Consider the following 12,544-nt stretch of genomic DNA (forward strand, 5'->3'; position numbering starts at 1 on the left):
AGGTTTTTCACCCACAGAGTGGTTGGGCCCTGGAACAGGCTCCCCAGGGCAGCGGTCACACCGCCAGGCTGGCAGAGTTCAAGAAGCCTTAGGGCAATGCTCTCAGGCACACGGAGCGCCTCGGGGGCTGTCCTGTGCAGGGCCAGCAGTTGCCCTGGGGTGACCCTTGCGGGTCCCTGTACTGTATGTGTCCCATGGGGGTCCTGTGGCTCCGTGTGCGCGCACAGCGCGCGGCCCCGCCGGCCTCAGCCCCACGCGCCGGGCGCGCACGGACGCAGCGCGAGCGTGGCGCAGGGGCGCGCGCTGCCGCGGCCGGAGCGGCACGCGCAAGCGCGGCCCCGAGGGCCACGTGCCGCGCGCGGCGGGCGCCTCGCGCCCCTCCCCGCCCCCGGCGGGCGGGCGCGCGCCGGGATTGGCTGCGCGCGGCCCGGCCCCGGCGGCGCGGGTGAAAGGGCGGCCGGGCAGCGGCGGCCGCGGACATGGCGGTGGCTCCGCTCCTGCGCTGGGGCGGCCGGCGGGCGCGGCTGCCAGGGGTGAGCGTCGCCTTCGGGGCCGGCCCGAGAGTGGCGGCAGCCTGGGAGCACCGAGCTGCGGGTGGTGGAGGCTCCCCGTGGCTGGGGTCGGATGGGGTCGCCGGGCGGGAGCTGTTCTGTGTGCGAGAGGGCGGGGGGTGGGTGGTGTCTCTCCCCCAGGAGCTTCCCCGTGTGACCGGCGGGGACCCCTGGCTGGCTGAGCGGCTTCGGGGGCTCTGTGTGTGCTGGGCCGCGGCCCCGGGCCGGCGCCGGGAGCGGCCGTGCGGCCGGGGATGGTCGGCGGGTGCCGGCCGGGAGCAGGCGGCTGCCGGGGGCTGTGGAGCCTGGCTCCTGGCTTCTGTGCCTGCGGGCTCCCGGCATCCCAGAGGCCCTTCCTTGGTGTATCCCGTCGGCGTGTTGCCAGGAGACCGTGATTTTTTTTGTTGTTGTTGTTTATTTTGGCTTTTTTCTAAGGGTAATTTTCTGCTGGTGAGCCGGGTTATGTGATACTTTGGGAGGGTGGAGTCAGCGTCCCCGGCGGTGTTCATTGAATGACTGGACGTGTCACTTAGTGCCGTGGTCTGGTTGACGTGATGTTTGGCTATAGGTTTGACTCGGTGATTTCAGGGGTCTTTTTTGAGCTGATTGATTCTGAGGTTCTGTGATTTCAGTTACCTTCTGCCCTTTCCCTCTGTTAAACACAAGCTTATGAAAACTCTGGGGTAGAGGGTGGTTTTGTGCTATTTTTAGTTGTAAAGTATTAGCTAACAGGGAAAGGAGTTGTCTCTTCCCCCCCACCTCCCCCTTTACCCCAGATACTTATCGAACTTGCAGCTGTTACTTAAAGCTTTACTGTGGTTTTCTCTTTCTTGCTTTTCATGGAAAGGCAATAAACTTGTTGCCGAGCCATACCAGTGTTTCTGATGAAGAACTGAAATGATCAAGAAAACCTTATTCCATGTGGAGTAACTTCACTGAGGCACCTGCTGTGTTTTCATCTCTGTTACTTCTACAGATTGTATTAAGAGAAAGATAGTATTTTAGATAAGAACAAACAGCATTTGCACATTGTGTTGTGTAACCAGTTGAATGACACTGCAGTTTGTTTCTTCATGGGAAAAGTAGTGCAACATACTTCTAATTGTTTACTGTTGAAAGAATTTACTTTTTTTTTTTCCCTGAGAAGGAGAATTTGTATAGAGTTCCAGTGGAGAAGAGTGCAATGAATTACAGAAAGTGTTTTGCCCAGTGCACCCCTGAGGGTGTGGGATGGCCTTCTCTCTAGAAATGTTGCCTCCTAGCAATACTGTAAAGAACTCCTCACCTGTTTCTAGCAATCATGTAAAATAGATGGTTTCTGTGGGCAGGGGATTTTGAAAAGGAGTTAAAGAGGAAAAGAGCATGTGTTTTACCCAAGTATTTTTCCTTATGAAATATTTATAAATAGTAAACCTGTTTTCCTGTGAAGGTGTACACAAGAGAAGCTTTTTGAAAACCAAAGTTGTTTTATTGGACGTGACTTCACATTAACAGGGGGCTCATCCTGTTTGCCAACTTCATTTTTGGTAGCCATGAGCATGTGTGTATAGATGTGGAAGGCTTCTGCTCTTCCTACTAAGTTCTAAGACTTTGATGTCAGTTCTTTGAAGCCTCCAGAAGGCCTGTAAAAGGCCTACTGTTTCCTTTTTTCTGACATCTCAAGGGTGTTGTCTGACAGCACCAGTGCATGCAGTATTGAAAATCTTGCATTAGTGGCACCTCTGTAAAACAAAATGTTTTTGTAGCTACTTAGTAGCACTCATGAATTATGTCACTTGAAGTGATTTCTAGCCCTGAAGGTCACCATCAAGACAACAGCACATTGAGAAACCTATAATTAAATGAATTTGCATGGAAATTGCTTTCATAGATTCTTTTATATTTTGCTAACATAGACAAATAATAAATTAATGTCTTCAAACTTGGCTGTGTTCAGAACTCCTACATTTTTTTCAAGGGCTGGTAGCTACTGAGATGTCCATAACTTCATGTGCTGCTTTCATGTGAGAAGCAGTAAAGGACCTGAGAAAGGTGCAGAAACACTGAGCTGGGGATTTGACTCTTTGCTGTGTTTGTAATGTAGTGCCTGTCACTTCTGTTTAGGTTTTATGCAGAACAGGTTCTGCTTAGAATATAACCAAAATTTCATTTTCAGTGCTTTGTACTTCTGGAGCTGTGACAAAACCTGATGTTGAAAGAAGGCTGTAATCAGAGAACGAGGGTGGGACATGGCTTTTGATATTTCAGTTATGAAACTCTTTTGAGAGAGCTGCTGGACTGTTTAAAATAACATAAAACAAAGTGATAAATACTGTACATCATGACTTCAAGAGTAGACTGCTGGTATAGATTTTATCAGTGTAGGTAAGTTTTCTAATCATTGAATTAAACGTATGGAAAGTTTTTCTGCCATCTGTGCACCAAACATTTTAAAGTCATGGAAGTTATCTGTACAGTGGGAGCTCTTTCCTTTCTTCTCTAATGTTATTTTTAGTGTGCTGTTATTCCAGGGAAATATTTTCACCCTTGTTCATAAGTGCAGAAGTATCAGGCTGATGGGATAGCAGGGTTTGTTATCATTTGCCACTAGAGAAGGGAGTTCAAATGATTGCCAATCTGTGGAGATGAATGTAGCCATAAACTTCTGGATTTTAGTGTTTGTTTCTAGCATGTAAACTATGGATTTTAGTACTGACAAACACTCTTAAAGCATAATTCACGTAGAGATTTCTGGTTCCAGGAGTAGCTTTTTGGAATTTGGAAGGCAGGTATGCTGTGCTATGTACTGTGGGCAAAAAGTACAACTTAAAATTTTGAAAGCAAAAAAATTGAGAGTTCAATAAAGTTTATATTGGGTAAAAAATGTCACTCTTCTTCTGAAACACTCTTTGTGTTTTAATTTATGTTGTCTGTCCCCAACTTGCATAGAATGCTCCAGTACTATTTGAGCACTGTTTCACTGTGCCTGTGATCTATTTCACAGGTGCCAGCCAGCCTTACTGGACCTCTTAGAGCTGCTGCCATTAGAAGCTGCTCCAACTCTCTGTAGCTGCCAGGTCTTGATCACACATTGCTGCCTTTGAGCTCCTGCCTCCCTCCAACTTGTGCCAGCATTATGCATGAATATCTTGGATAAGCTGGACTGAAATCTGGCTGAGAATACATTTTTCCCACTCCTTATGAGTTGCTTCTCAACTGGTTGTATTCCCATGCCTGGTTCACTATACAAACTTTAGGGACTGGCACAGAGGAGAAGCTACCTGGATATAGGAATGATTTAGCTTAAAAAAATAGCCTTAGATGGATGAGTGTTTCCTTGTTTGTAGTTTGTATGCTGTGTTGGCAAATATGAAAGAAATTTTCTGTTCTTAGAATTGCGGGTGTTTGTCAGTCTGGTCAACGAGAAGAAACTGTGAAGTGCAGTGTGTGTTACAGAGCCTTGTACCACAGCTGTGTTTGCAGTTGGCTTCAGGGGAATCAGCATACAGCTACAAGGCCGTGGCTGTTCAGCACTCTGAGTATACAAAGGAAGGGAAAGTGCATCCTTGGAGAAAAGAAATACAGCAGCATTTCTCTTCCCATTTATGAGATTTGTACAATATTGTATTACAAAGCTATGTTTTCAGCCTTACAGATTAAAAGTATTGCAGTCATCTGAAGTTGTCTGCTTCCTATGTGCTTTATACCTACTCCATCAGTAGAGTTCCACATACAGGAAATCATGTTGTCAAATAAATTAAAATAAATATTTGGGAACAGTGCTGTGTAATCAAAGTATAAAGAAAGAAATAATCATTTTAGTCAGTTTTGTGGCTGCTCAGGAATACTGATGGATAATACTACATGCAACACAAAGATAAAGAGGTTATTTTCATGGTATCTTACACCTGAAACTCTGAAAGCATAGGGGCAAAAATCTTAGGAGAGGTAGAATTTGTCTAGTGAAAAGAAATGTGCTAGTCTGGCTGTTACTTTTGGGTATTGCTTACTGTATTTTTTAGTAATACTAAAATACACATTTCTTTCCATACCAGACTTCTTACAGCAAATATTGATACATGATGCTTTTCCTGCCTGAAATCTGCAGCTCTGTGTCTCCGTTTCAACACTGAGACCTTTTCTGCCTCTAAAGCTCAATATCAGTGACTTATTTACAAGCTGGTCGGCATGGCAGGGAGATTTCCTTCCGTCATGAGGGCATGTAAACCTTTAAAAACGCACATATAAGCCCTATCTAAATGGCAAGCTAATTTTCTGTTTTGCTGTTGTATGCTGTGTCCTTAAACCACCTCAGAAGGTTTCCTAGGGTTGGGTGCCCAAGAAGGAGGCAGGTTGTCTGTGAGGTCTCAAAGTGGCAGTGTGCAGTGGACATACTGTTCTACAAGGTACTCTGTAGTTTGATTTTTTTAATATGAATTTTTTTATAACTTACAACTATTTTAGCTCAGTTTGGCGATTTTGCAATTGATAAGACAAAGCAGGATGCTTTTCCAAAATATAACTGATACTGTTTTCCAAAAATTTGCTAGATGTGGGAAACACCAAGCCAAATGCAGAAGTCCAGAATTGAGTTCTCGTAAATGAATAGCCTGCATTCCTGGCCTTTCAGGAGTCCAAAGCTTTATCAAATGGAGGTAACAAATCATGACAAAAATAGGTTATATCAGATGACTCTTCTGCACTCTCCTAGTTTTACAAGATGCAAGGAAGTCTTTAGGTCAAGCTGAGCACTCTGGGCTGTGTTCTGAGGAAATGTCTGTGGAAGGTGTAATAGCTAGGGCAGGTGTGGTTTGGGGGAGGCAGCCAATTAAGGATGGAGCTTGAGAGTTAGATTGGCTTTGCTGGGTGGTCTTTAGGGGTTTGATGTAGCCCTTAAAGAACCTACCTATGGCAGGAGCCTGGGAGCCAAGGGGCTGGAGATGCTACCTTCACAGCTGTAGAGTTGGAGATAGCAATCTAGTAGTGTTCCTTTGTGGCTTTAGATGTGCATTATTTACAAAACACTTGTATATTTTTAAGTAATTATTCAGTTGCTCATAGTGGCTAGGAACAGATCTCCAAAGAGATTTTTCTTGAAGTGGGTGCTAGATTAAGCAAGCTCTTAAACCTTAATGTATTTTGGTATAGATGCGTACAGAACCCCTTCTTTTAAAAGCTGTGAACTAGAGTTGGAATTTCACATCTGACTGGAGCAATATACTTGATTTGTTTTAGGAAATTACCCCACAAATACTCAATTCAGGGCTGAACCTGGCTTTCTAAGTGATTTGCTTGTGTGTGTGAGAGGAGGCAGTTAAGTTTTTAAACATAGGTACATAATTAGGTTAGGCTATTACAAGATTTTTATGTGGAATCTGTCTAATTCTGTAGTGTAAAACCAGAGCTGAGTGTGCTTTAAAGTTTTTCCAAGTTTTTTTAATTGCTTGGTAATTTTGTTCTTTCTGCATAAAAAGTTTTAACAGGGCTTTTTTTTTTTTTTTTTTTTTTTTAAGATTGCTAATATTCTGCTGCATAATGCTAACTAATTTCCCACATCATAGCCTTCCCTTCCAGTCTCCTGTGCATAGCTCTTCTGGCTTTTCATAGGCATCCAAAACTAGTTTTGTATTAAAGGTATTTACAAGAAAGTTCAGAAGCTTTTCCTTCCTTGCCTGGTTGTCACCTTTTCCCTGCTAACTGCAAGTATTGAGATTAGCCCCACTGACCCTTAACAAGCACTTTCTCCAATGAATAATATTAACTCAACGGAGAGTTTTTGTGTGTGTCCTGTATGACCTTCTTTAGACTATTTGTGGTCCCTCAAGCACTTCTGTCAATATTGTTTTCGAGGAGAGGGACTCAATGTGCTTAACTGTGTGTATTCTGGAGCAGGAGAGTGGACTCTGCTGCTTCTCTAGGTATCCTTGCTCTGCCCTCTGACAATATGTAGATCACAGTACAGTCACTGAAGGTGTGACAATTGTGCTGTAAACTTGGGATAATGACCAGCTGGCAGGTGTGATTGCAGCTTGCAGAATTCTGTCTTTAACTCCGTCTCTTTTAATGCCTGAAACAGTTTGTACTGTCACACCCTCAGATGAGGAATAATGTACTCCTGCAAAAAAAAAAAAAAACCCCAGCGAAACCACCAATCAAAAAACCAAAGAAACCTCTAGCAGATTTGATTCTAGCATATCAAATGATTTGTGTTTCAGGTTGGTTTGGATTTTATCTTTGAGGAATGAAGTGAAAGAAATAAAAGAAGCAAAAACCCCCACCAAAACAAACAAACAAAATGGAATGGGAAACAACTCAGTGAAACAAGGTGGAATGGTTGCTTTCCACTAACCTTTTTTTAGTTTCAGAAAAATTAAACATATATGAGTTGTTTGGAAGAATTAAGGTGGATTCATAGGTGGATTATCTGGGATTAATTCTGATTCATAGGTGGATTATCTGGGACCAGTGTATGCTATGTTTGCCATTAGCGACTGGCAACTAAACAATTTGTGTAACTATAGTAGCTCTCTGCACGTGAGGTTTGGTTGGAGCTGGCAAGAGATGGTATGGCTCTAAGGCTTCCTTTATGTGTGTTGAAATAATATTGTTTTTCCTTTATAACATTAAAGGATCAGCTGCATTACAAATGTGATGGCCTTCTCAGTCCTGGACTGGTTTCTGCTTTCTGATGCAACATGAGAAGTATTTTCAAACTTGATCAGGCTAGAGGGCTCTATAAGGGAGTGTTCACATTCCAGTTACTGACTAGAGCCACTGTTACTTCAAAATCAATATGAGCTTACAGTAAACTTAAAAGTTTATCAATTTTTGAACTATCTTAAGTTCACTACTCTTGTGGAAGGTGCAAATGAATTCTCTAATTAAGCTCTTTATGTGAACATATGCTTCCTTATTTTTTTATCTTTTTTCTAATGTAGTCCATATTTGTGCCTTTTTTCCCTAGTCTTTTCACAGGACAGCCTTTACTTTGTACTACTTCCTCAGATTTCTGCAGCTTTTGAAAACAGTTCTTTAAGACAGAATTGACAGATTCTGAGTTCTGGCAGTTGCCCTCACTGCTGTTTCATGTTTCCTACTAGACAATATTTATTGTTAGGGCTTTTTATAGTCTTTTTGATTCCAAGTGAGTGATTAAGTGTGACCTTGCCAGAGCTGTCTGTACTGATGCATCTTTGGTGTGGTATCATTTTATCTGTGTGATTATTTTTGTTTATGGCTAACTGCCATTATGTTGTGAAATGACTTGCTTAAGTAATACCTATCTGAATCTCCTTTCTAATTTACTTACAAATCTGGTATCATGTATTTTGTTTTCTTTGAAATAGCATGTGTATACTGCTTTTTCCTGTGTTGTGCAAAAATATTAAACTATAGGAGCTGTCTTGGTAGAAGTTGGTTCAGAGCAGAAGTCTAAGAGAAAAAGACCTCTTTTCCTCAGACTGCTGGCAGGAAGCTGTGATAGGGAAGACTGAGAGCTTAGCCAGCACCTAAAGTCTGTTCTCCCCTCTGTATGGTCCCAGTCTGCTGCCTGCTGTGTGCCTAAGAGTTCCCTAGCAGTGAAGGCCTCTCCCCATCACCACTGTGTACAGACATATGCATGCATGCTCTTTTGAGAATTGCTTGTAGATATTTCTTGGAACAAGAAGGAAAGAAGGTGGTAGAGAGTATATTACAAGAAAACTTATGCTTAAGCTAATGACCTCATATCTAGAGCATCCGAATTGTTTCTGGTTACTGTTTATGGATGTTTGCTTGGAGAAGGGCAGTTCTCTGTGAACTTTAATCCACCTGGTGAGGGAATGAAAGGCTATGGAAGTTTCCTCAAGATGTTAGTGTATGAAATGTTTTTAATTTAATGGCATACTGTAACAGGCTTAACTCCCTGTTTTTTCTGTAGTGGGAAACACTGTGCTCAAGATGGTGCCTTATAACTTCACATAAACTCTACTCATCTGTGTATGACCCAAATGAAAACGTAAGTAGTATGGTGCATGTTTTCTTTTTGACATCTTACTGTAATACTGACATTTGGCTTTTTAAACTGCCCTCTTCTTTGTGCTGCTGCTAACAGTGGTAGTTCTCTTGGTATAACCCATGACTGATATAATAGCATGTTTTTCTTTCTAAACCAGAAAGAAAGTTGCTTTTGCAGGATACATGTCAAGCAAGATTGGATACTACTTTGGGTGTATACCAACAGGCTTAGTAAATGATTGTGAGCTTGGGAAAGTTACATACTGGCCTGAACATGTTATAATTATGAAACAACTCTTCAGAAAAGTTACTAGCTCCTGTGGTGGTCTTAAAGTATTTGTACCTCTGCTAATTGAGCTTGTTTAAGGATGTTTAAGATCCGTCTGAGTCGGGTATGCCTGTGCACTGGGCGGTGGTATTCAGGAGATCTGGCTGAATTTACTGTATAAGCTTGCTGCAGCTCTCAGCTGGAGGGGTTTCTTATCACCTAATTTCCATAGGGTGGTAGTATTTTTAAACTGGTCATGTGATGTCAGGTCAGCCCTGACATTGAACTAAGAGATTTGGTCAAGGGCACCTTGAGTTTCTCTGGAGTATAGCGCAAATAACGTGTTCTGGTCTGTCAACAGCAGTTCCTGGTGGGGTTTGGCAGAGTTCCTTCCTCTCCTCTGGCACCTATCTTCCCCTCCTCAAATTAGCTGATGACTGTGGTGCTAGTAAACTGTTTAGTTGTTGTGGTGGCAATACTTCTCCTTCCTTAGTCCATAGCAAAACAAGCTGTTTGGTGTAGTGGAGGAAAAATAGCTGTCAAATGTCTTTGGGTGTCGTTTAATAAACCTGATATGGTGCAGACTGTCCCTGAAGGAGAGAGTCTTTCTGATTCCTTATCCTACATCTTTCATTTGGAGCATGGGAGGCAGACTAGGGTTGTTCGATTACTGCATTAAACTTGTGACATGTCCTGGAGCTGCATCCCTGTGGTGTGGGGTGTGGAAAGCACTGGAGTGTCACGCAGGATGGTCCATTTCAGTGGCAGTCTGTATTTATATCTGAGCAGGTGCAGTTCCAAAGTGCACCTGTGTGTTTATTAGCAAGGCCCGTGTCAGCAACAACCCTCACTCCTAGCAATGAGATTTGAATGCTGAGCAACTGTTCTGATTCACCATTCTTTTCAGAATGGAAAAGGGTGCAAGGCCTATTGACTTCCAACAGCTTTATCTCCTTCTTACAGGCATGATATAGAAGTGTTGAAGGTACGTTTGCAGCATTAGTGCACTCCAGTGTGAAAGGTGACAGTGAATTTCAGGGTAGTAATAAGTTTTATTTGCTATTCTGTTGCATTGTGGTTGCTACCTAGTATTGAGTGTGTAACAATGTCTTGAGGGCCATGCAGAATTTTGCCAGGTTCCTCAGGTGAGGCTGAGATAGGAGAAGGGGCAAGGCTGGTACAGCTCAGCAGGTGTGCCTGTTACAGTGTCAAACTGCTGGTCTTTTACCCTCCATGACCTAGGCATGGTGGAGCCTCTTTTCCTTATGATTGGAATGAATTTTAAATGGTTCCCTAAGAGATGAGTGTTGTGTTCCAGGTCGTCTATACTGGCTGGCAGTGACCGCTGTAGCTGCCAGCATTGTACCAATATGTACCTGTGCTGCTTCCAGTGCTGCCTGGTGCTACCTGCACCTCTTCCCTGGGCTTGACTGACTTCTAGAGCTGCTGTAGGATTCTAGTTGGCAAGGAGATCCAAGTAATGCTGGTGTGAATAGTCAAAGCATTTTTCTTCTGAACCTGTGTGTGTGCAAGGTAGATCTAGTATAGCATTTTGTTTATGTCATCATTTAAATCAGGAGAACCCTTCTAAAAGCCGGTGATCTCAGAATTACAAGCTCATGGATAAACCATAGTTTTAGTGGAAGTGGAGGAGAAAAGAATGCATGTTTCAGGAGGGAGAAAAATCTGTGTTCTGTTTGTCTCTCAAGATTCTTATTGTTCTTTTAGACTTTTGAAAAACTCCTTATTGCCAACAGAGGAGAGATTGCATGCCGAGTAAGTATGTAACATTTTGATTTTTTGATACTTATTTCTAAAACTATTGTATTTAAATATTGGTAATTGTCACTTCTTATGTGGTAGGTCATCAAAACGTGTAAGAAGATGGGGATTAAAACAGTTGCCATACACAGTGATGTCGACGCCGATGCTGTGAGTACTACTTAATTCAAGTGGTAGATGAGGTTTAGTGATTCAGCAAAGCTTGCAGCTGTTACGCAGTCTTGTTGGTTATTGTTGTAGGCATTGGCAATTCTGAAGTATCTTCCTATGTCCTTTTCCTCTATGTGCTGCTTGAAGTGAGTGGAGATACTGAGGTGGAAGAAGGATTGGACAAGTATTTAGCTTGTTTTTTTCTGTGAACTCTTCAGTGTTTTACTTGTGTAAAAGCTACCTTCCTCTTTGTGTGGATTAAGCTAGATGCACATGCACATAGGTAGATGTGGGCAACAAGTGTGAGAGTGGTAGTGGAACCTAAATTTTGTTCTGCTAATATGCACAAAAAGGCAATGAAGAGTGGATCCTAGAAGAAGATATAATTTTTTCCTGTGTCTGGTAAATCTTTTTCATTACTTCCTATTTTCCAGAGAAATGTCCCCTTCTACCAGGTATGCTAAACAGGCGTAATGGTGCTGTTCCATTTGTTGAGGATATTGATGTGCCTTCAGTATTCATCATCATAGCAGGAAGGTGGTAAAATGGCTTTTTAGACAAGTAAGGTACCTTTCTTGCCCATTTTCAGGTTTTGTAGTCTCTTCATTATAATTCATGGCAACAACAGCAGGATGATTACTTACGTGGTGTAACAGCAAGTGTAGTTGTACTTGCATATTCTTGTTGACTAGAGAGAGCACAGTATTATTCTTTGCCTACAAGAATTGCTACTAGGAGAAATGACTGGGGGTATCCCCAAGTCCCAGAAAAGTTTGTTGAAATCTGGAAGGGAGTTAAACCCCTGTATTATGATTTAATAAGAAGTCACTCAGACAAGCTACCAGAAAAAAAAAGTGTATTTTAAGCAGGACAGGTCTTGTGAAAATAGGTGGTGAGTTACTCAACATTATAAAAACAGACATGGTTGATGAAATCTGAAAGTAGTTAGAACTTAGGTATTTTCAGAGTTAAATGAAAGGTGAGAACTGTTGGAAGCTTTGGACTTTGACACAGCTGTTTTCTGAATCCCTTTGTGGTCCTATTACTACTACATGGCCATCTCAGCTCATATGAATAGGGTGTAGATTGAGCAAGGGACTGAAATGGGACTTTCTGAAATGCTCTACTGATGGATTTTTATGCCAAGTATTTCCTTCTTTGAAGTGAATGGAAAGTACACTTGGTCTGGATTTCAACTGGTAGCCATAACTGGTAATGTAGTAGCTTGTGGGTGCTCAATGGGCTGTGAAATGAATTCTTAATGGATGGATGTCAGATATCATGATAAAGTCTAATTCTTTTGGAAGCCAAGGGTTATGTGAATATGAATACAAACTACTCTGTATGATCTATGATTCCTCTAGTAAAACTGAAGCATGCTGATGGGTACTTGAATTCCATCTTATGTACATAGTATCTGCTGTTAGGATAAATGGATTCACTGCACAGCTTTGTTCACTGGATTGGATTAATCATGAAAATAGACTTAAAAAGCACTTAAAAAAAAACCCCACATGTTTTTTCACCAGTCCATAACAGACTTGAGAAAATGAATTGGTCTTCTCTCTGGTGTGTCTGTTTATCGTGTGGATTCTGCTATAAAGTGGAAACTGTGAAAAACTCTGAAAGCAGTAAGTAAAAACCAAGATTGGAGAACCTAATGAAAGAGTAATAATGGCATGAAAAAGTGCAACTCATCACCTTAGGGAGAAGGGTGTACAAATAGTGCATTATAAAAAGAAAATTGAAAATATGTCTATGCTGCTTTGATCCACAGTGCTGTTTTAGCTTTAAAATACAAATAGGGTCTTTAATTTGT

The 12,544-nt window shown here is 42.2% G+C and overlaps 1 protein-coding gene across 1 annotated transcript in view; it reads left to right on the top strand.

Moving 5' to 3' along the window:
* The first annotated feature begins 395 nt into the window (after positions 1-395).
* The window catches only part of PCCA (propionyl-CoA carboxylase subunit alpha), a 275,454-nt gene continuing 263,305 nt past the window's right edge, over positions 396-12,544 (top strand). Inside the window, exons 1-4 of the mRNA XM_063392367.1 lie at positions 396-533; positions 8,449-8,526; positions 10,522-10,569; positions 10,657-10,725. Coding sequence (XP_063248437.1) covers positions 480-533; positions 8,449-8,526; positions 10,522-10,569; positions 10,657-10,725 — 249 coding nt within the window. The 5' untranslated portion in view covers positions 396-479. The remainder of the gene's footprint in view (positions 534-8,448; positions 8,527-10,521; positions 10,570-10,656; positions 10,726-12,544) is intronic.

Source organism: Prinia subflava, chromosome 3 (genome assembly GCF_021018805.1).
Source record: "Prinia subflava isolate CZ2003 ecotype Zambia chromosome 3, Cam_Psub_1.2, whole genome shotgun sequence".
NCBI lineage: Eukaryota > Metazoa > Chordata > Aves > Passeriformes > Cisticolidae > Prinia > Prinia subflava.